The following is a 22,515-nucleotide window of genomic DNA, read 5'->3' as shown; positions in this document are numbered from 1 at the left end:
TGCTGTACATTATTTGGCGAATTCTGCGGTAAGGGATCACATTATACGTTAAAAGCAAACATCCCATATCGCCTCTGAATTTCTACACCATCATAAATATTCAGAATCAAAACATACAAGACGTTTTAAATGCTCATAAATTGTAAAATACTGATATTTTTATTTTTCAAAAATGCAGCAGAAATGTTTTATGCTTGACACAATCCAGCCATCCGCTGAGTCAATAAACCCATATGAAAAAAAAATTCAGTCAATCAAACACAACCGTTAAATGTTATTTTTATATAATTTTGTAAAAGTTCTTTGCTTGCCATCCGCAAATGTCGGCTTTCATTTTTCAAGAATTTCTCTCGACAATTAACTAAAATCTCTCATGAAGAAGTTACTTAGGATGAGAGGAGGTTAAATAGGCCTCACTGTGACAAAGCTGCATGTAGTCGCACAGATTAGGCTGGGTGGGGGGATGGGGAGAGGAAAAGGAAAAGGAAAGTAGTAGGAAAAGAGGAGAAAGTAGAAAAGTTTCAATCAGGGTTAGGGCCTTTGGTTGAGTTACTGGGTAGAACCAAAGTGTGGGAGTCAGGGGGTGGTTGTTTAATTGATATACAAGATTTTTATCATCACAGAAGCGACCAGTATTCTGTTAGTGGCAGCCAAGATGGTATCACACCTCTGCCACACAAACTGTCAGTATGAATTGGATGAAATTGATTTTGTGAATGCTGCAAATCTTATTATGATGACACACAGTAGTAACCGCTGCCGCCCTCGAGCACCCACTGTGAAGTCATCAGGAAAACGTCCAGCTTCTCTCCGAAAGAAAGCTCAATCATTATTTCTGCAAGGTGTTGCTTGGGGATTTGATTATTAATTTCACGTCTTCTAAAGCATGTCTTGGTGGCGATTTGAAAAAAATATTGCTCCATTAAGAGGACAGTAAGGATTTAAAGGCTGGGAAGTGTTTTAGCCATCGATGTCAATCACACAAACAATCTGATCAATCCTCCTCAGCCCCACCCACATTCCCCTTAATTAATCAAATCAGGATTCAAACAACTGGTGGCATTTAGTGAACCAAACTCCCAGGCCTGAAAATGCAGATGACCGATCCACATTTTTTAAGACTTTTTAAGCCTGGTTTTTAGTTTTGGAGGATGGGAAACAACACTAGAACTTGGCCAAAGTCTTCTAATTTGTGCCTCTGAGAGGGACAAAGTTCCATTCAGCGTTAGGTAGTTCAAGCGGGAGCTCTTAAATACCCCTGGTAAAATGTGAAGCTTAAAGTTCAGATGAATTTAAAAGAGTGTTCTTGAATTTTTTTGGACACTCTGTGACCCCCTGAATCATCACCACCTGTCTTGTCTGACTTTTATTAAGGTTGGGTTTATTAGGAAATTAAGGGTAAGACCTTTAAGAAGAATTATAGGAAAAGGAAGGGGGAGGAGAACAGTAAGGGATAAGGTTCAAAGGAGGGTAAGGGTCATGGTTTTTGGCTGGTGCTCAATCATCAAACCGATATTGCATTATCTACACAGTACTAGCTCATCATCCAGTGGTCAAACAAATAGACAGGATGGTGTGAAAAATGCCCTATAGGTCATCCGCTAAACAAGTATCTAGATGTTTACATAGTTAAGAATTACTGAAATGGCTGTGCATAGCAAATATAGCCTTTAAATAAAGGTACTGTGTACATACTACAGTGGGTGAGATAGAAAGACAACCAGCCTTGCGTCAGGACATCTATACAATAATATAGTAATATCTGAAATGAAAGCAATAATGTGGTTAAATAAGTCATGTTTTGATGCAAGAAGCAGGTAAATGCTATAAATCATAATATATCATCTGTATCTTTCCATCCTATTTACAAGAGTTTAGCACATAGCTGGTTAGAGTGATTCTTCAGTATGTCTGACAACACTTCAGAAGCCCCTTCTTCTTCTTCTGAAGCTAATTTCTCTCTCTTGGCACACTTTCCATCGCTGTGTTTTCCATCTCACTTTATCGCTCTTCGTCTTTTTCATCCTCACAGCTGTTAAATCCCTCTCAATAAAATCTTAATCTCTTTCCCACCATCTGAGTAACTTTTCCTTCAGCTAATGTTGTTTTTTTTTTAATCCCCTCTTCCTGTCTGTCTGTTTTTACATCCATCTCTCACTGAAATTTGTTATTTTCTCCTCAGCTTAGTTTGATCCTTGGCAGATAGGACCTTTGATCTTTTAATGAAAAAAAAAATGCTACATTCACATTTCACAGGTTGTTCAAGTTGACATCAGCAGTCTGTGTGTGGTACTTCTTTGCTCAGTTCTGCATCTACATCTGCTCTGCTCAGTCCCAGCACTGCTTCACTGCACAGCACGGGTACAGTAGGAGATGTAAACTGATCCGTAACTGACCCTTTTGCAACAGCGCTCCTCCTCTTCCTCCTCAGGTGTAAAAAAAAAAAAAGCAGATGACTCAATATCCAAAGCAGGTTTTCAGACGTTCGATGGACGTCTTGGCTCATCTTGTTCCAGGTTATGAGCGAATGATGCATAGAACTGCATCTCCCGGGATCCAGTTTGTCTTCAGTTCCTCAACATGCAACACACAGCTGTCTGTCTTTTCATCCTGTTACTGAAAATGTCTTTCTGTTGATCTCCATCTGTAACAATCCTGCAGGGTAATTTGTAGAGGTATTTAAGTCTTTTGTTTTATGAATCTGTGTGTGTGTGTGTGTCTGTGTGTATGTCCCTGTGTGTGTGTGTGTCTTGTAATAATGTCCCTGTTTGTGCAAGTATCTTGCAGCGGTTATACACGCGTGGTGGAGTGTGTGTGTGTGGAAATGTGTGTGTGTGGCAAGTGTGTGTTACTATATGGGCTGTGGTGTGTGTATCCCTGGTGAGGATGCCCCATCCTCATCCCCACCACTGATCCAGGTGTCATGGGGGTCATGGGTGTTGCAGGGGTGACAGGGTGTGACCCCGGGGTCACGGGCAGCGACCCTGGGGTCAGAGAGGTCATGAGGGGGACGTCGTCGGGTGAGCGGCGCAAGGTGAGAGTGTAGTCGGGCGGGCAGGTGAGGCGCACAGTGTCCAGCGTACTGTAGATGTCCTGGGTGTCCAAGCCGTCCAAGGCGTCCAGTGTATCCAGAGTGTGATGGTGGTGAGCGTTGTTCCTCTCATCTGCTGATGCTGCATCACACTCCAGCTGCTTCACCTAAAGGGTTGGAGGGGTGGACAAAGGGATGACCAGAAGAGAGGATGACAACGGGGACACAAAGAGACAACGCAAGCAAAACTCCAGCACACACACATAAACAGTCTTCTTATTGTGTGGCAAAAGCACACAATAAATAAGAAGACTATTGTCATGAGTGCCAGAGCTCTGATTGTTTTGATTCCTGCCACTACTGTACACCCGATACAAGTTTTGAAGCACTGCACTGCTGTTGTTCATGACACAAAGAGACAGAAAGGGAAAAATGAAAATCAGGCTCCACACAAAATGTGCAAATCCAGGAGCAAATGACTATTTTCATTGTTAAGCTACCAATCATTTTCCTATTTAATCAATTAAGCTTCATTATATTATAACATAAAATGTCAGGAAACGGTGAAAAATGCTTATCACAGTTTCCTAAAGCTTGTTTTGCACAAGCCAACAGTCCAAACCCAAAACAATTTCCAGCACAACACCAAGACTGGAACAATGGTGAAGCTGGAACCTGAGAAAATTTGGCATTTATGCTTTTAACAATTACAATGTTGCCAAAACAGTTGCAGATTTATTTTCTGTCCATTAACTAATTGATTAATGGTTCTAATCTTTCAGCTGTAATCAAAAATTAGTTGGCTGGGCTCTGTGACTGAAATCAACATCAATATTGTCAAGATCTTTGATATATCATGACATGGCAAATGTATCATGCATAAAACAGTAAAACTGAGGTGTTCAGTGAAATAATCTGTTCTCCACTGTTGCAATAATACTGAATTATATCCCAGCCTGACATGTAGTGACACCTATTTCAGTTCAAAACCATGTAAAATCATGTGTTAGTGTCGCTGACACTTCGTACCTCTCAGAAGAACAATAATTGTTAAATCACCACCGTGACACATTAAAATTAGTGAAACTATCTAAATTCCTGGAGTAAACTGAGAGTCTCGTCAGATTTGTTTTAGAGCCACCTGAGACCAGCCTGAGCGACAAACCAAATACAGAGATCAAATCAAATTCAAACTACATCCCTGCCATTTGTCATCATCAGCCACTTCTGACTGGGTTTGACTGATTTCTATGTCATCCTCAAATACCCGGTAGGATATCAAGTGATTTCCTTGTCAGAATTATGTATAACACAAGAATACATTAAATGACAATCGTGTATACGCATAAAAGAAAGCTTGATTTTTACTTGTCACACCAGATCTACCACATGAAAAGAATTACCGTCCATTTAAAATAAATAAAACACAATTAAAAAAGCAAATGTGGAGCTACATGACTACACTTCAACTGCCAATTAACAGGCTTTGTCAGCTGTGAAAAAAAACCCTGACATTTAGCACTCAGAGTGTGAGATTTCAGCACAGCCGACGGAGCACAAAAGAGGCCAAATAGTCAGCGGATGAATTGGAGGCAACTGGAAGCAATTCAGGCAATTGGACACAGCTCACACATGCACGTGCATCAAAACACACTCACGGATACGCAACTACACACACTCTCACACTGATAATGTCTGCTGATGACAGGCTGTGCTCTGCAGAAGTGCTCCACTGGCAGCTTCTCCACTGGCGAGAGAGACGTTCGGTCAGACAGTCACACATGCGACCTCGACTGGCTCGATGTGCCATTATTAACAATAAGCATGATTATTTTCAATACAACTTGGCAATGTGGCGACAATGTGGCTACAGAAGCACACATATTCTACACCCGGTCTACGCTGGCTTCAGATTTGATTTGAAATTTCACAGTGCTTACAGATGCACAATAAAAACACAAAGGACACAAGAATCACCTGTAATGACATCAGTCCCTCCCCCTGAAGGTGGGCTGCGACGTCCGCAGGTGTGATGTCTCGTCTCGGGGGAGGAAGCGGACGTGGCCGACGATGCTCCAGACGCCTCTTGTCTTTCTTGTACAGCAGAGCTGCAAACGCCAGGATGTTAAGAAACAAAAGTGACGCTCCCACCGCAATCGTCACTGAGAGCTCAGTCGAGTAGTCCTCATTAGGAACGCGGATGCCGTTTTCCCCTCCACCTTGGCCTAGAGCAGATTCCGGAGGCTGAGGTGTACCTCCTTGTGAACCCGGATGACGTGTACTACTAGGTGGCCAACCTTTGGCAAGACGCTTAGTGTAGGAATAAGGAGTGTCATCCTGTGGAGAGGGGCTGTGTGTGAAGGAAGACACCGACTGGAGGAGTTCATTGACATGATGCAAGTGAGGGACCAGCTGGAGCCAGAAGGAGATTTTGGTGGCACGGTAGTGGTCTCTGACACGGGGCTTCAGGCCAATGTGGAGGTACAGCTGCTCTTTAGGGGTGTACTTAGACCAGGCCACTTCTTCGAAACGGTTAGGTTTGGTGTGGATGAACTTGGTGTCTTGAGGAACCGGCTGGTTTGGGTCACTGGAAAGAGCAAAACACACAGAGTTCTTTATTCACATCGAGATGCTTTGTGTGGGCTTGCGGTGGTTATGTAAGTTTTTTCTTTTTTGCTTATATAATCTGTGGATAACAAAAGGAGGGATCAGTTGTTTGACATCGCTTTTCATTCCCTCTGAACCTGTTTTTCTACAAATATCTGTAATTGTATACTTTAAGAAACACAGAAACAGGTGAAAAAATTGAACATAAAATAAACAAAATAAATGTGCTACATCACAGTTTATCAAGATCAAGGACATGACCAACAAAAGATTAAATAAACCACAGCAAAATGCAACAGAGAATAGGGTTTCCTGAAAGTCAGTGGGTTTTAATACTGTGATTCAGACATTTCTTGAAAATACTAATATTTCACGCTTTTCAGTTTTTCAAATGCCAGGAAGTCCTAACAGAGCTGCTGCAGACTTTTTCTCAGCTGACTACTGTCCTCTGAGGAGCGTGAGTTTCTCTCATGCCGGCCAACACTTTCACCAGCGCTGGCACACATCTTTCTACCCAGTATTGAAGTACCTTGAGACAAATCAGCGGCATAAAGTATCTGCACAAACAAAAGCTCAAGGTGATTTAGTTACAGATCATTGATTTCCGTCCACATTATACGCCTCTTACAAAATATTTCAGTTTTTGCACAGTGCAAACAGTGTGTGTGTATTTGCCCCTCTTACAATCATAAATCTGCCAGATACCTTGATTAGAATGTGTGTGCACGCATGTGTGTGTGTGTGTGTGGCATAGTGAAAAGTGCCTGAAAAATCCCCTTCCTGACACGTACAGACAGGCGTTTATTTGTTGATGCCTCGACTTATTTGTGTCGGCAGCGAAAATAACGTAAATAAAACAGCAACACATCTTCACAGACTTGCCAGTTACACGCTATGTGCTCTCTTGTCAATCAACACCTTGTGAACGGCACACAAAAAGCAACTAGCGTAAAGACCTACCGGCATACAAACACACACACACACACACACACACAGCCTGAAGATTTATATGCCCACACAGAGGCTTACAAAATATACATCAGGGAACATCATATCACCCCGTGTTAAATTGAGCTGTCGCAGAGTTCCATCACCATCTGAGGCATCCTCAGCCGAGCAAAATGTTTCTTCAGAGAAAGTTCCCTCACACTAAAATCTTCTCTTCATGCCTCCTTGATGATCTTGCTCTGCAGCTGGCTGTGGCAGTAATGACAAGGCAGACCACAGGGGCCAGAAACTGCTGGCTTGATGTGTTTTAATGTCACAGTCAAATTATGTGGGAGCCCTGTCCTAATTCTGTATGTTGTGAGATAGTGAGGCTCTGTGGTGATTTAGATCAAGGTCTAGACTGCAGATGTCTCTGTAAATCTGGAGAGGTCTCAGTGGATTGAGCCTCTATTGGATTAATTACGGGTAATTACTCACTTCGAGCACTGCAGAAAGAGGGTCCATCCTCAACAATTACTTTTATCTTGTAAATCATGTTACAGTGGGCAGATAAAAGGTACTCTTATCATGCGGATTGTCAGGATTTTAAAGTATTAATGTGGATTCATTAGACAACAACAGTTTTCTTAGCTACCGGCAGATCATTTCGCACTCACTTTAATAAACTTTTTTTTTTTTTTAGCTACTGGAGAATCATTTTAATTATAACACACTGAATAAGCTCTTGTTCTCATTGCTTCGGTTTTGACCACAAATGAATGAAGAAGAAAGGAGAAGCTTTATCAAACAGTGGCCAATGTTTCATTCTTCTTTTAAGACATTACCTTGGCTTTCCTCAGAGATTTTTTCAAGAGCAGAGGTTCTTCAGCTTTCCCAGCCAAGGCCCAGAGAAGAAAAGCCTTGTCAAGAATTTAACATGACAGAGAACTCATGTGTGCCCTCTGCCAAAAATTAGTCTGCCGTACTGCTTTCATTATTTTACCTAAAGTACTGTCGTCTGCTCTGACATCAGAGACCTTCTGAAGGAAAAGACAGCATAGCACTATGTCCTCTGTCTGTCAGGTCATTATTTTTGTTGCTCTAAATTAACGTCACAGTTTTCCTCTACTGCATCATAAAATCTAAGCTAACCTAACATTTCTGAAAAACATTTTTTTTAATTTTATCATTGAAATGTTACTAATCATGCTGGAAAAACTTTACAAAGAGATGGGTTTAGGCTAACTTGTGTCTCCTGCACACACTGACGTTGATTTATTCTTCCCCAGTGGTATTTAGAAAATGCAGAATAGTTACGTATGAACAGCATTTGCTTAATGCGAATTACTAATCATAATATCTTCTGCCTGTTATTCTGTTTGTTTGATTGTTCTCTCTCTGTGTGAACTCTGCCAGATAATTACATTCCGAATGCATGTTTACTCTCAATTAATCCAGCAAATTAAACATAAAGAAAACTTATCAAGCACTTGCTGTTTGTCTTGGTGACACCATAGGCTTTAGTCTTGGCTGTTTTATTTCAATCCTGGAGGAGGTTTGTTCCTGTAAAATCAAGAGTGAGCTGTCCACAGTTACAGCAACAATACCGTGTGTTGCCAAAATCCCATCTCTGCAGATTTCCCACTAAATGCTGCACATTTTCTTCCACATTTTACAATGTGATGTAATGGCAAGGCTTTCATTCACTATCATGATGCTGATGATGATTTTGATGACTTTCTACATGTTGTTATGGATTATATGTTAACAGGAGAAACTGCAAACAGATTTCAGAGAATCCAGAAACAAAGAGAACTGAATCTTCCTGAAGCTGTGCTTTGTTTTGTCTCGCTTTCTTGATTTTTCTTTATGTAGTCTGGTTAAGAAAAAGGAAAAACATATTCTCAGTGGTTGTTCCCATTTTTATAGCTCACCCGGTCTTGGCAAAGTTGGTCCAGTAAGTCATGACTACAGCGCTCAGCATCACGTCGTTCTTGGAGAAGTTACAGTTGAACAGATCAGTAGGTCCCACCATGGGCACGCCGAACACATAGGGCACCTACACACACACACACACAGGCATACACAGGATTACATTCATTCTCTTGACAGTAACCAGAACCATAACTGAATCATTCCCAGTGAAGACAGAAACTGATTCATGAGGAATGGCAGTGAACCTAAACTCAGGTCTTTAAATTCATCCTGTTTGAGACATTATCCCCCGTCATACAGACTGAAATCCACCCCCACAAATGCCAGCTACAAAAGCATTCATGCGCACATTCAGCATACTGAACATAACATGTACACCTATACAAAAAGCATGAAAATGGCTTACTGCTTACTGCTAAATACCATGTTATCTAACAACTGTAAAACCATACATCACTGTGCCGCCGTCATACCTCATCACCATGGGCAGAATCAGCCCAGGGTGGTGTAGCATCACTCTGGCAGTGGTGGTAAAAGGAGTAAAAGTAGGTGGGGGATCCATACTGAGCATGGAGATCAGCTGTGGCGATTGCTGGCGCCACCCATTGATGGTCTGTGAATAGCGCAACCAGAGTTTTCCGCCGGGTTTCTGCGTTGTCACGGTCAGCCCAGTCCGTGTACATAAACCTTCAGTGTATACATTTAAAATTAGACAGTTAATCAATTCATCAATTAAACAATCCATCTATCAACGAATCTATTAACAAATATTTTATGCTATTAAATGTATGCAAAAATACATTTTTCATAAAGGTATAACACTTTATAGAGTGCATGCATATCCATAACACACGTGACCATGAGACACATGAAACCACTCTCATATCTCCATACTGTATCTGACGCTGCAGCAGGTATTTAGTTTTACTTATCATTAAGACAGGAAACAAGTAGCCTCCAACAGCTCGAAAGATCATTTATTAAGAAAATCTAGTATGATTAAACCATCCAAACCCAGATTGATATGATTAGACGTGGTCCTCCAATCTATGATCAGAATTGCATCCATAGCAACAGTCAGCTACTCGTGACAGCAGTCTGCTGTAGGGAATGTGACATCTCATCAGCCAAGTGACCATTTTTACGTCACCACCCATCTACGTCAGTAGCCTCAACCTGTTCAGCTCAGTGTAACTCAGTTAAACTTGTTTCAACATAATCAGTAATCACTGCTGGACAGTGGGCTGAAACAGCCAGTCACAAGACCAACAACAACAACAACAAGATGCAGGACATAAGAAATGAAGAGGAACTGCTGAACTAAAACACAACACTGCACACTGAATAAGACTGAAAACACTAAATGTTGCAGTATACATTCAGACACAAAAGTTGGTTAAAGTTATGTGATTCATTTTGCAAGATACCAGCAGAATAAATATGCATAATTAGTCAGCATACTTTTAGCATGCAGTTAGCATAACTAAACCTGACTCTAGCATTAACTATCTTCAGTTTTGAAATATTGCTCCTTCGCCTCTGTTGAGAGTTTATCTTTCATGCGTACTCCTACACATTTGTGATGATCAGCGATTGACAGGACGTGACAAATGAAAGTGACAGATAATAACAGCTAGTTTGCTGTCCTCCAAGATCGCCCCAGAATGCTCTGCGATTCCCATTCTCTATTCCGAAATAACAAATCACAGAATGTTGTAATTGACCAATCAAAAAAGAGTATTTAACAAAATATGATAATTACTTGTAATCAACTTTAGGGGTGCTGGTAAGTGGATTTTGGAGCAGGATTAGCTGTCTCCATCAGTCTTAATGCTAAACTAAGTTAACCATCTTCTGACTCTAGTTTCATACTTAACAAACAATAACTTTATCATATATAAACTTTATAATATACTTAACAACCAAACTCTCTGCAAGAAAGCAAATAAGCTTTCCAAAAATGTCAAATTACTCCTTAAACACTTTCTCCATACATTCATACTCACTCACCTTATGCTCTCTCTCAGTGTATCTCGACCTTCTGGGTATCCATACAAACTGTCCACAAAGTCTGACACAGCAAAGTCAAAGTCCTCAGCCGTGACGCCGTCCTCTGAGTCCACAATGCCTTCCACAAACTTCACGCCCTCGCCCTGATTAACCCCCAGCATCACGTCGTAGTTCAGAAACTCTCCCTGCTCCATCAGAATCTGGGGGTCATCAGGTATAACATCACCATCAATCACCGGGGCAAATGCCGTGTGATATTTGGCCGGCGTTATGTTCTGCTCCACGAGTTCGCGGTAACTCCGGCCCTGGAGGCAGGCGACCAGTTGGGTGCTGTCGTCGATGCCACAGCCCACCCTCTCACCGAGCTGCCGGGCATACTTGCTGGGCTGGTAGTTGACAGCCCAACTGGCTAAAGCGCTGCCGCTCTGGATGATGGCTCTGTGGAACAGGTCTGAGACACACACACACACCACACATTAATACAAATATAAAAATATACAAATATGGGTGTATAAAGCATGCACGTAAACCCATAACGGATGCACATAAACCCATACACGCATGAACGCACAACCGCATGGCTGCACACTTTGAGGGTTACACAATACGTTTTCACACATAAACAGATGCAGAGGAAGAATTCCTGAAGCAAAGGAAACACTGAACTCACCTACATGCATTATTCAAAGGGACGACAGGTCACGGTTAGAGCACCAGGTTAAAGTAGGTGAGGGTTAAAAATTTTAAATAATACAGCTCTAAGCTCACAGGCAATCTGTATTATTCAGAAGGCTTATTCAGGCATTTATACCAGTAAATGGAAGTTTTGTCGCTCCACTGAAGACCTTGAAACGTTCCATAAACCTAAATGTCATAGCTTTCACAACGCCCACGTACTTACCAACCATCATAATTGCCCAACTGTCTAACAGCCTATACTCTGTGTATTTTAAAATGGAAAAATCCTTTCCATAACTGTGCTAGATTAAGTTAAACTTACCCTCAGAGTAGTGAGACAAGGTGAGCAGGCTGACGCAGGAGGCCCCGGCCCCGGACCCAAACACGGTGACCCTGTTTGGGTCTCCCCCAAAGGCTGCGATGTTCTCCTTCACCCAGCGCAGAGCCTGGATCTGATCCAGCAAGCCATAGTTCCCTTTTGCTGCCTGGTCACCTGTACTAAGAAATCCTACAGGCAGGCAGAGAGAGAAATGTTATTACAGATGGTGCAACATAATAAAATGCCTTGTGCAGAATTTAGCAAATAATGTCAAAAAATAATGAATTGATCAAAAAAAGTTTCTCGTGATGACTTTCTGAAACCAACACAGGAGCACATTAGCATCGGAGCACACAGGAAGGTGACTGGTTGGACTGTCCCACTATTACTACAAGTCTTGTTTATCATACATTTAAAGAGAAACATAATGAAAATTCTTGTTCTTTCCCTGCAGTTCTTTGAAATTGGATTAATTCAATGAGGGGCATCCATACTCATGTCAGTGAAAATCAACTTACGCACACACATGCGCACGCCACACACAAACCTACACACGCATGCAGCTCCAAACACGTCCCTTATTCCCTTTACTGCTGACGTTGTTAAGCAAACACGAAGGATCCTAATGGCTCACTCCACGACAGTATATCTCATTACTGCAGCAGCTAATTCCTGTGGACCTCAAGCTGGCATACAGGAGTATAATAAGCAAGAAAGGCAATGTTATTAAAATAATATATTTCATCACTCATGTGCAACTTGTTAGAAATTTCTATCATGCAAATTAGAGATTATAAGAAAGTTATATTTATTTGATAACAGTTACAAAATGATATCATTATATGTTCTTTACATTTACATACAAAGATACCCCTTTATCTGCAGATAACAGAAATTAAAATTAATGAAAGAAAAATCATTATTGTACACTGCTTTGAGCAATTGGTCTCACCTCACGTATCTAACTTACAGTGACAATGATGAGGAGGAGGAGGGAGGAGACACTGCTGCAGGAGATGATGGATGATGATGGTGATGGTGGAGGTGGTGGTGATGATCATATTGGAGATGGTGCAAACACAGAAGATTGAGATGAAGACAAATAAAAGCATGTAGGACTGGCTGTGTTTATCTCCATGTGGTGATTACACCTGTAGCAACTAGTTTTATCCCCAAGGTCAGAATTAAGAAGTCGTTTCGCCCACCAAGCAGATGCAGATTTATGTCATATTATAAAATCAATGTCTAAAGAAAGTCTTGAAAGACAGAAAAAAAATAACAGAACTTATCTTACAAAGTCAAATCAATATTATTTGTTTGAATGTTTTAACCTTTGAACGCGTATTCAGCTTGACTCCACTCCATTTTCAAAAACATGCTCTGTCTAACTAAAGGAGAAACCAGAGCTGGCCTTCATGTGCACATGTGATCTACGTGATCTTTGTGTGCTACAACTGCATAAAATTACTGAAAATAAAAAACTTTCACTGAATAATTTATCGAGAAAAAGCAGCCAAATGCCATGAAAATTCTTCCTTTATTTTGCCTGTCTAAGTTTGTCTGGTAAAACTATAAACATATTAACGAAAACATTTTTCACAAACCATCAGTCACTTTCTGTAACATAAATCAAATTTAAAGTGAAAATGAGTTAAACCATTTCAAAAAATCGCTGAATATACCAGATCACATAAGTAATTATAAATCTGCTATATGTTTTATTTACCTGCTGGCTCATCGTTGTAATTAATTTATGAAATAGTGAGTAACTCTTAATGAGAGGGAAGGCATGATTTAACCCAGCCAATGGAAAGACATGCAGCTAATGCACCTGACTTAATTTAATATGAAAGCACACTGTGCTTAAAGAAGCTGCTCAATACAAATACCTTCAGTGTAGTTCGGTGAATTATTCCATTAAAGTAGGTTTTTAACCCTGCTGTTGCTCTGCTTGGGCTTTGTAATATTTATAATTACAGCTACTGAATGCCAGGATTCTAAGATATTGTATTTATTCAGCCCGTGAGCTTTGCATAGCCGTCTAAAATTAGAGAAACCACAGGGAATCAGATTTTCCCTGTTCAGAGAGCAATGAGTCAGAGAGTCATGGAGGTAAAAAGGATCAGATTTGAGTCAATGCTAGTAGTGGAAAAATTGGCTTCGGGGGGTTTATTTCCACTAGGGACACCCATACTGAACATGTAATCACTCAAAACAAAAAAGCACTTTGGGTAAAAACAGCTCACTCGTATTTTTTTTTTTTTTACATTTTACATCTTGCTTAAGTATTAAACAATCCAGATGGCGAATATAATGTAAATGTGAAGAAACAGTACGCATATGTTTAGTTAAAAGAAATGGCATTTACAACGTGTACAATACTCACAAAACATTTTATAGTTTTATCACTAATAAATACACATCAACCCATAAAAATCTGAAAACACTGAACACTGAATGAGATTTCACATGAAAACATTACTATTTTTGATGTAATGGCTGACCAATGCCACAAATTTAACTTGCACACCTCCTCTTCGCTTCTTCAGCTTTTAACGGGGGATACAGTTTTTTTTTTTCACCATCTTTTTTTAAAATCAATTTTATGCCCTTTAGCCTTTTATGCCTCCCCACCCCACCCCCATGCAAAGCAAATTACAGTACAGTATGTTTGTGATACTGCAGTGATATTAACAGAATACCCACAGCACCTTGGCAGTAATTGCATTGCTACTGTTCTTGCTCAAAGGGTGCAGCGCAGTGCTGAAGCACAAATACAGCCGTTTCTAAATGTGGATTGTTTCTCTACAGATTGTCTCTTAGCTTCCATGTGCAATAAACTCCGCTATATGTCCAACAGGCACTCTAAAATGGGTCCTTATTTAAAAAACGACAGCTACACCCATGCTAAAAGTATTACAATCTATATGAACAAAAACCACTGAAGCAGTAAAGTACTTAGATGGAGAAGATATATTAATTTACCCAGTACTCCTAGGCGATAGTTGAGGGTTATGACAATGACGTTGCCATAGCTTGCCAGTACACTGCCGTCCATCATGTTACCAGTGCCCTCTGTGTACGAGCCCCCATGAACGTAAACCATCACCGGCCGCTGACCCCCCTCCTCATGTATATCTGAAAAAGGTAGATAGATAGATAGATAGATAGATAGATAGATAGATAGATAGATAGATAGATAGATAGATAGATAGATAGATATTGGCAGCAACATAAGGCCTGGTAATTTGTTCAGACCAGTGTTTAAGGTGACATCACTGAAGAACCTGATGCCAAGGCTACACATAATCATTTTTTTTGTGCATGAGTGTATGCACAGATCCACCCACCTTCCTTCTGCTTGCATAAATGTCCACACTGAGTCAGCCTTTAATCGCTTGGTGGGTTTATAACACAAAAGTGGAAAAAGTCTGTGCCTCCCGTGCTTCCCTATGCTTCATATCTCTCTACTTTCATTTCTCAGCGGGTGGATATAAATTGAGGCTGTGTGTGTGTGTGTGTGTGTTCACATGCATGTGTATGAACCAATATGTATGCATGAGTGAGTCTGCGTCCTTCCCACTTTCCTCCACAAGTGAAGGCGTAAACCCCTCGGCCACTGACGCAGGTGTCTGCATATTAAGTGTTGGTTCAACCAGCGGCGTGCACAAGAGGTGGAATGTGGAGGGAACTGGTTGGGGGCAGGCCACTTAAAAATATATATATATTTATTCAAGTCTGTGCCCTGACAGGATACTTGGATGTTTCAATCATTTGTCACAGCCAAGATGTTCTTAAAATCATCTTTCCATCATCTCTGCTTAGCCAGTGTCACTTTGTTGCTGCTCGCTCTTGACTTAAGCCCAAAATGACACGAAACATGTAATCCTAATTCTAACATTGCATGCATGTTTATTCACTCTTTCCCCCAAGAGAATCTGTGCACACCTTTAGGTTCACTCACCTTCTTCAGTGGGCACGTAGATATTGAGGTAGAGACAATCCTCACTCTGGTGAGTGAGGTACGTTGCCGCTATATCCAGGTTGGCTGTGAGCCAAGATGGCATCATATCTCCCAGCATGCTCCTCTCATCCAGGGACTGGGGGCACACGGGGGCAAACTGTGTCACATTTCGTATTCCTGGCCAGGGTAAAGGAGGCTCGGGCGGTTGGAAGCGCCGGTCCCCTGTAGGAGGCCTTGCATATGGTACCCCCAGGTACTGGATGACGGGCCCCAGGAGGTCGGAGGGCAGCGGGGTCAGGATGCCACGGATGCGGCCCTGCGCCGTGGAGATGACCGGCACAGTCTGTTGTGCTGATGAAGAGGCCGGATAGAGAGAAAGAGAGAGGCAGAGGGAGAGGAGGAGGGACAGTAACCCAAGCATGGAGGAAAAGGGTGGAGGAGGAGACAAGGGAGAGGGAGTTCTCCTAGTCCTCAGCTCGGACATGGTGGTGTGTTCAGGGCTAGCTGGAAGATGAGGGATGAGAGGGAAGGAGGTAGGGACTCGAGGAGGGCGGGGGTTACTACTGTGCTGACCCTTCAGAGGTATCCAACATTCACACACAGCTGCTGCTCAGCTTGGCCCATAGCACACACAACACACAGTCCTGGTTGTTGCAAACAACCTTTTCCACCTTTGTGTGTGTGTATGTGTGTGTCTGTGAGTGTGTTTGGTCCTGTGTGTGAGTCAGAGACGCTGTGCCTCTGAGTGTGTGGTGACTCAGTCCGAGAGTCCCTTGAATACGTGTCTGTGTGTGTATGTATGTGTGGAAGTGTTTAAGCGAGTGTGTAAGGCCTGGACCGGCGAGTCGAGCATGTGCGCTTGTATGTGTGTGTGTGTGTGTGAATGTGTATGTGTGCGTGTGAGAGTCTCTCGTTATGTAAACAGTAGCATCACTGTTCCTCTGTCACTTTCTCCTTCCGGTCACCCCGATAACAAGCCCAAACTGCCTCCTGGAAAAGAGAAAGAGGCAGAGAAACGAAAAGAGAGGTGGAGAAGGACTTAATTAGTCTTCATTAGAATAATCACAGTGTAAAATAAATAAAAAGTCACACGCACACACAGACACAGCAGTTTTACAAATCACATCAGAAGAGGAGGCTCTGCCACCCCGCTGCTGTTCACGTTAAAAATAGATATGAGAGCGATAGATGGAGCAAACGAGATGTTGTCCGCTCAGCTTAATTCGGTGTCAGGGCTGCTGTGTCACACAGGAACGGCTTGTGCATGTGTGTGCATGTGTGTGTATCCGGTATGAGCCGCAGACATATGTCACATCCACACTACACACTGTTTCACAGATCACAAGACCCGGTTAAGGGAAAGGGGAGGGGGGGTCACGTCATACGCTTAATTAAGCCCTGAATTCACCGTGGAGCTCCTGACCTGCATGTAGCATAAAGCAGAGAGCCTGTGACACACACACACACAATCACACACACACACACACACACACTTTGTTCTCTGTCTTATTCCCACATATGCACATACACACACCTTCTTTACATCTCCCAATAATAGACCCACACACAAACACTCCAAAGCTGCTCACACACACACTTTCTTGCTCTCTACATGCTCACTATCTCTCTCTCTTTCACACACACACACACACACACACAGCTGCTCCCAAGCCGACACTGCTATCTCTCTCTGAGGGCCTTAGGGCAGAATATTAACACACAGACACACGCGCACGCGCGAGCGCACGGAGGGCAACATCAATTTCCGCACATCCACCTTAAGCAGCAGAGATATTAAAGTGTAGGAGCGATCAGTACTATCGCTCCTCCCATGTTAGATTGTATTGGTGTCGCCTGTCCAAGGTGCTAGTTAACATTCCAGTGGTGATCACACACGCTGATGAATAACGCTCCATTTATCAAGGCAAACCCGCTTGCCACCCTCCCCTTGTGTAATTTTTACACAGAAAGAACAAATAAAACCGTAAAAAGCTGCGCTGCATTCTTATTAAGATCGTCAAAGAGGAAGGGAAGAAAAGAAGACAAAAGAAAAGAAAAGAAAAGAAAAGAAAAAAAGAAGTATATGGGAGGAGAAAAGCTTGCTTGTGAGGGTAAAATATCCTGTGGGCACTGAAGCTGACTACGGCAAAATACACACACACACACACACACACACACACAATAAAATGCAAAGCATCAACCTGGAGCCTTGGTGCAGTAAAAAAAAAAATCAAATGACAAAATGTGGGATATACCGTACCCAGCCATGGCGTGAGGTGAAAGATCCCACGGACCATGTTCCCGTTCCCGTCCACCGCAATATTCGCCTCGTGTTTTCGCTGCTGCAGCTTATCCGACGTGCCCGGGATGGGATATTGGGAGATATTCTGCTGCTGCTGCTGCCGGTGCTGCTGCTGGTGGCGATGGCACGTCTCCTGGGTGAGAATAACCCGAAAAAGAAAGAAAGGAAAACAAGCCTCAAGCCGTCAGTCCTTCCGTGGAAATGAAAAGAAAGAGACGTTTTGGATGTGGTAGGTTTTTTTTTTCTCTCCAAGGAACGCAAGGCCCAGGACGTTTAAATGATCAATCTCCCCCTCTCCCTCTGTTCCCTTCTTTCTTTTCCCTCCCCCATCTCTCTCTCTTTCGCTGTCTCTCTCTCTCTCCCTCTCCTTGTGTCTCTTTCTCTCTCTAGATGCGATTGGACAGTGTGGCAGGCAGCCGCTACTGATCCAATGATACGCACCTAGCTCCGTAAGGAAGCGCAGAGAGGAGAGGAGAGGACCGACCTGTGCAGGGAAACGCACACTCACACAAATGCGCACAGTTACACAAAGCACATTGGTGCATAACCACACAGGGCTTCAACAGATTCACACACACCTGTAGATGGTCCCATTACACCAAGGAAATTAAAAAAAAAACAACATATATGCAGAGAACGCATGCTCGCACAAACCTGTAGGAAACAGATGGCAACACAAACCTGCACGCACACACACACACACACACACACGCGCGCGCGCATCATGTTCACAATTTGTGCTGGAGTACACAGTGACCTCTTCAGGACCAGAACAGGAGATTCTGTTGCCATTCTTTTCAGCTGTGCCTGCGAGCAGCTTTCTCCCGTAGGCACTGCGCGCGCACGTGCGCGCGTGTGTTCGTATGGTAATGCAGTGGGTCTGCAGTCGCTACTAACTGTGTTTGGGAACACTCCTCACGTCAGCACAGCCTGCCGCAGCAGCATTCAGAACTTTCTATTCCTCTCAACAATCTTCCATCCAAGCATCCATCTCTTTGTCTGCCTGCCTGTCTGCCTCTGTGTCTGCCCGTGCGTTCATTTGCTTATTCCACTGTGTTGCCCTCTGCTCACGTCTCCTGAGTCGTTCTCTGAGTCGCACCCCCCCCTTCTCTCTCTCTCTCTCTCTCTCTCTCTCTCTCTCCTCACCCTGCTTTTAAAACAGGTTGTATCTGTTTTTTAAAAAGGCAAAACAAAACATTCGAATCAGTTTGTGGAAGGACTTTGTTTGTATGGGTGGTCTTCAAGAGGTGAGTTGGACAGATGACACTGAATTATAGTCTAAGCTTTACAAAGCCATAGAGCCCCTGTAACAGCTCTGTTACTCATTCTTTTTAACCTAGATGGCAAATAAAAAATAAAAAATAAAAAAAAAGCCCAGCATGAGTGTCTGAGGCTGCGCTCTGGCTTAGATCGGATTAAAAGGTTAGAGTTTTAGCTAGAGGTTAGACCTGTACAACTCAAAGAAGTATTGATAAAATCCCAGGCGTAACTCTGAAACTGCCAAGCTGTGAATGTCAGGGCGTAAAAAAAAAAGCAACAGAAGTTTGCATACATGAGGGAACCTCTCATATCTTGTCAGTTTAAGAAAGATTAATAAGGTGTCATGGGATATCAGACACATTGCTCGGCATGCTTGATTTTCTGTCATGAATTTTGTTGCAAATATTACCGAGCTTCTCAAAGATCAAGCCTGAATAACCGATGATACCAAAAGCCTGTAATCTGGATGAAGGATCAATACAACATTATATTTTCTGAAGAAAGTCTAAAATAGACAAAATCATCAGCAAGGGAAAGCAGACCAAAAAAATGCCTTTATACATAATAAGACCTGTTCAAGATACAATTACAGATAGATAGATAGATACTTTATTGATCCCGAGGGAAATTCAAGATAATCCATTGACAGACATGCTAGAAAGAAGATTCCTAATTATCATGGATTAACAAGGCCTAATGCTTTAGCGATTAAAATACAAAAGAGTGGTGACAATTTAAAGTTAAAAACCTGCAGAGTCTTAGTAAGCTGTTGGGCCACAGGCCATGGTATTGGCCAGTATTCCAGCACTATGTTTTGAGGATGTCGGTGGAGATCGACGTCCAGCACACTGCCATCAAGCCTTTCCATTGGCATTCAGTTGAGTTGAGTATAATGAATTTCAGTGAGAATTCCATTTCCATCTCTCTACAGCCATGTGTCTACGGCTTTTGCACCGCAGAACGCTCAAACTTGCATTTGTTTTTGTAATGACAGTCTGTCCTCCCAAGAATAATGACTTCAAAGTGACATATGTTCACATGCAAGTGAGAGATTCCTCCAGCGGTCGTAGTGGTTTTGACAGGAGAAAATCACAAAGTCATGCAGCATTATTATAGAGCAACATTCCAGCTATTCCAGAGGTCAGTTGAGAAGATGGAGTTCCCCGCTTCCTACTGACAGTTGAAATTGTTTGTTTTTTTTCCATACATGGCTATGATTGCCCCCTAACCTCTGCCACATGTTTATTATTATGATCATGATGGTGAAGGTCCAAACCAGGATGTTTCCCTAACTTTATCAATGCATTTATTTTAACCCAAACAACATTCTCAGAATGAATGAAGTAGTTTTTGGAATCTAATTCTGCCCAAACTTTAAACACAAGGTTGTCACATCACAAAGCTTTTACAACAGTGATTAGTGATGGTTTTGGACGGCGCAGACAAATGATTGTGCTCATGGGGACATCGGATCAGAAAATGCTTCCATGTGTCATTCTGGAGTACATGGACCAAATTTTTTTTGTTGTCTAATTTCAAGGACTTTTATCTAATGAGGGATTTATGGACTGCAAACCCACTATAATGGTCCTCTCTATGAAGTTGTCAGCAGACTGTTGTTGCAAACTGATTTCATCCTTCATCGACAAGTCATGTAAGGAAGTGTTTATCCCTCTGTTTTTCCATACATCCCTCACTCATGCACAGGCACCGAATGTGTGCCCTTATAATATGGTATATTGTTCCTCTTGTTCAATATACACAGTCTTTGTGACTGAAACTCCTGCCATGCATGTCTCAATAATGAATCCTCTTTCAAAGTTGTTGAGAGCTTTTCCTTTTGTCAACAGGGTCTGCTTGGCATTTCTTACATGTCACAGAGCATAACAGAAGGCCAGATGGTTTATTGTACCATTCAGTATATGTATGGAGGCACCTGCATTAGTTTCATTTTTCCACTTTTCATTTATTCTGGATTTTGTTTCTAATTAAATGAAATATATAAAACATTTTAAGTGTCTGGAATTGTGCTGAAACTGAGCAGAATAATCCTCTCACTAAATGCTCTCCTCTTTTTCGTGCCCTAATTTCACACATGGGGGACATCTGAGTGCCCCGAGTGTCCCTCTGGTCAGCTCAACTGCTCCTAAATGCCCCTCTGGTCATGTACTAGAAGTGGGGCCCTGGTGACCCTTAGGGCCATGGGTCATCTTAACCTCTGCTCAGTCCAAATGCCCCTCTTGCTTAACACAAGTGTCACTATTGTGTGACATTAGGCCAAAAATTAACCCTTAACCTGCACACTGGAGAGACGGTCCCTATTCATTGGCACCGCTGCCTGAGACTGAGCTTTTCTGTGATAAAGCATATTTGCTTTCTGTATTTCTCTGTTTTCTTCTCCATATCTCATCAGTTTAGAACTTGTTTGAGTCTCTTGTTTTTCTACAAGTGTCCTCTTTGTTCTAAACCATTTCATTTCATCTGTGAAACTGCACACACACACACACACACACACTTTATGTTTGTCACAAGCCTGTCCAGGTTTAGGGATGTTTTTGAGCATTACACAATGAATCTATTTGTCCACTCATCCATCTTATTAAATTAATGTCGGTTCCTCTCTTCATCCCTTAGTCCAGATTAGTCCACCATTCATTCATCTTCCATCCCTCCAGCTTTTCTGTCTCTCCTGCAACACATTTGCTCCGCTCGTCTATTAAATTATCTCTCCGTCTCTCAGCAGCCCAGCTCTTTCTCAGTTCACCCATCCCTCCCACAGCTCCCGCTCTCTCGTAAAATATTCATTGATGTCTTAAACACTTTTTCTGTCTCTCTGACACACACAACCCATCCTGAGCTCTTTCATTGCGCAGCGCAACCTTCACACATGAGATAGCATCACGTATTTTTAGACACACTAGCAAGGACAGTTTACTTATGTTAATTCATGTATAGAGAGGATTCCTCATTTTAGTCTCAGAAAATCCTTTCTAGTGTGACTCTTTACAGGAACATGTAATATTACGTAATAAACTGTAAGTCATACATCTAACAGCTCTATCTCATCATTCTTTGCATTTTTTGTGTTTGATTTAAACTACTGTGAAATCAGTCATGCAAAATCATAAAGACAGTTGGATGTTTGTAGTGATGTAATCCCAGTAGGACCCCATCAACATCATCAAAACGCTGGAAATGGTCGTATAATCTGTCTGGAAAACACTGCAACATAAACTACTGGCTGAACGTAAGAGTTCACAATTACAAATATACATTTTATTTTAAACATATCTTATCCCATAAAACCGTTGCTCTAAACCCACAATGTTAAACCTGTTTTCAGTGAATGTGATTTATTACTGTTATCAAAGCTCACAGTCACGGAGAGCTACTGCGCAAAGAAATGCAAACACACACGCACAAATGAACAGTGTTCTTCATTCGAGTCATTTCTCCTTATTCAGACAACATAGTTAAAATTA

General features: G+C 42.0%; 1 protein-coding gene across 1 annotated transcript; it reads right to left on the bottom strand.

Annotated features, from left to right (window-relative positions):
* Positions 1-136: 136 nt before the first annotated feature.
* LOC124067451 (neuroligin-4, X-linked-like) lies at positions 137-18,458 on the bottom strand. The gene is made up of 10 exons (XM_046404789.1): positions 18,428-18,458; positions 17,732-17,906; positions 15,472-16,461; positions 14,493-14,645; positions 11,511-11,696; positions 10,511-10,961; positions 8,974-9,187; positions 8,500-8,624; positions 5,009-5,618; positions 137-3,198 (listed from the first exon to the last, which is right to left on the bottom strand). The coding sequence occupies exons 3-10, from the start codon at positions 15,953-15,955 to the stop codon at positions 2,791-2,793; spliced, it is 2,631 nt and encodes an 876-aa protein (XP_046260745.1). The 5' UTR covers positions 15,956-16,461; positions 17,732-17,906; positions 18,428-18,458; the 3' UTR covers positions 137-2,790.
* Positions 18,459-22,515: the final 4,057 nt, after the last annotated feature.

Source organism: Scatophagus argus, chromosome 11, assembly GCF_020382885.2.
Source record: "Scatophagus argus isolate fScaArg1 chromosome 11, fScaArg1.pri, whole genome shotgun sequence".
Classification (NCBI taxonomy): Eukaryota; Metazoa; Chordata; class Actinopteri; family Scatophagidae; genus Scatophagus; species Scatophagus argus.
Note: the sequence above shows the minus strand (reverse complement) of the source record. Positions and strands in the feature narration are given on the sequence as shown.

What these genes read in the sequence shown, in the direction of transcription:
- LOC124067451 (XM_046404789.1), bottom strand. Translation starts at nt 15,955, where the DNA reads ATGTCCGAGCTGAGGACTAGGAGAACTCCCTCTCCCTTGTCTCCTCCT. An exon ending in CTTGTCTCACTACTCTGAGG is followed by an intron (nt 10,962 to 11,510) that starts GTAAGTTTAACT and finishes TGTGTGTCTCAG; the next exon opens with ACCTGTTCCACAGAGCCATC. An exon ending in ACCAACTTTGCCAAGACCGG is followed by an intron (nt 5,619 to 8,499) that starts GTGAGCTATAAA and finishes TGCTCTTTCCAG; the next exon opens with TGACCCAAACCAGCCGGTTC.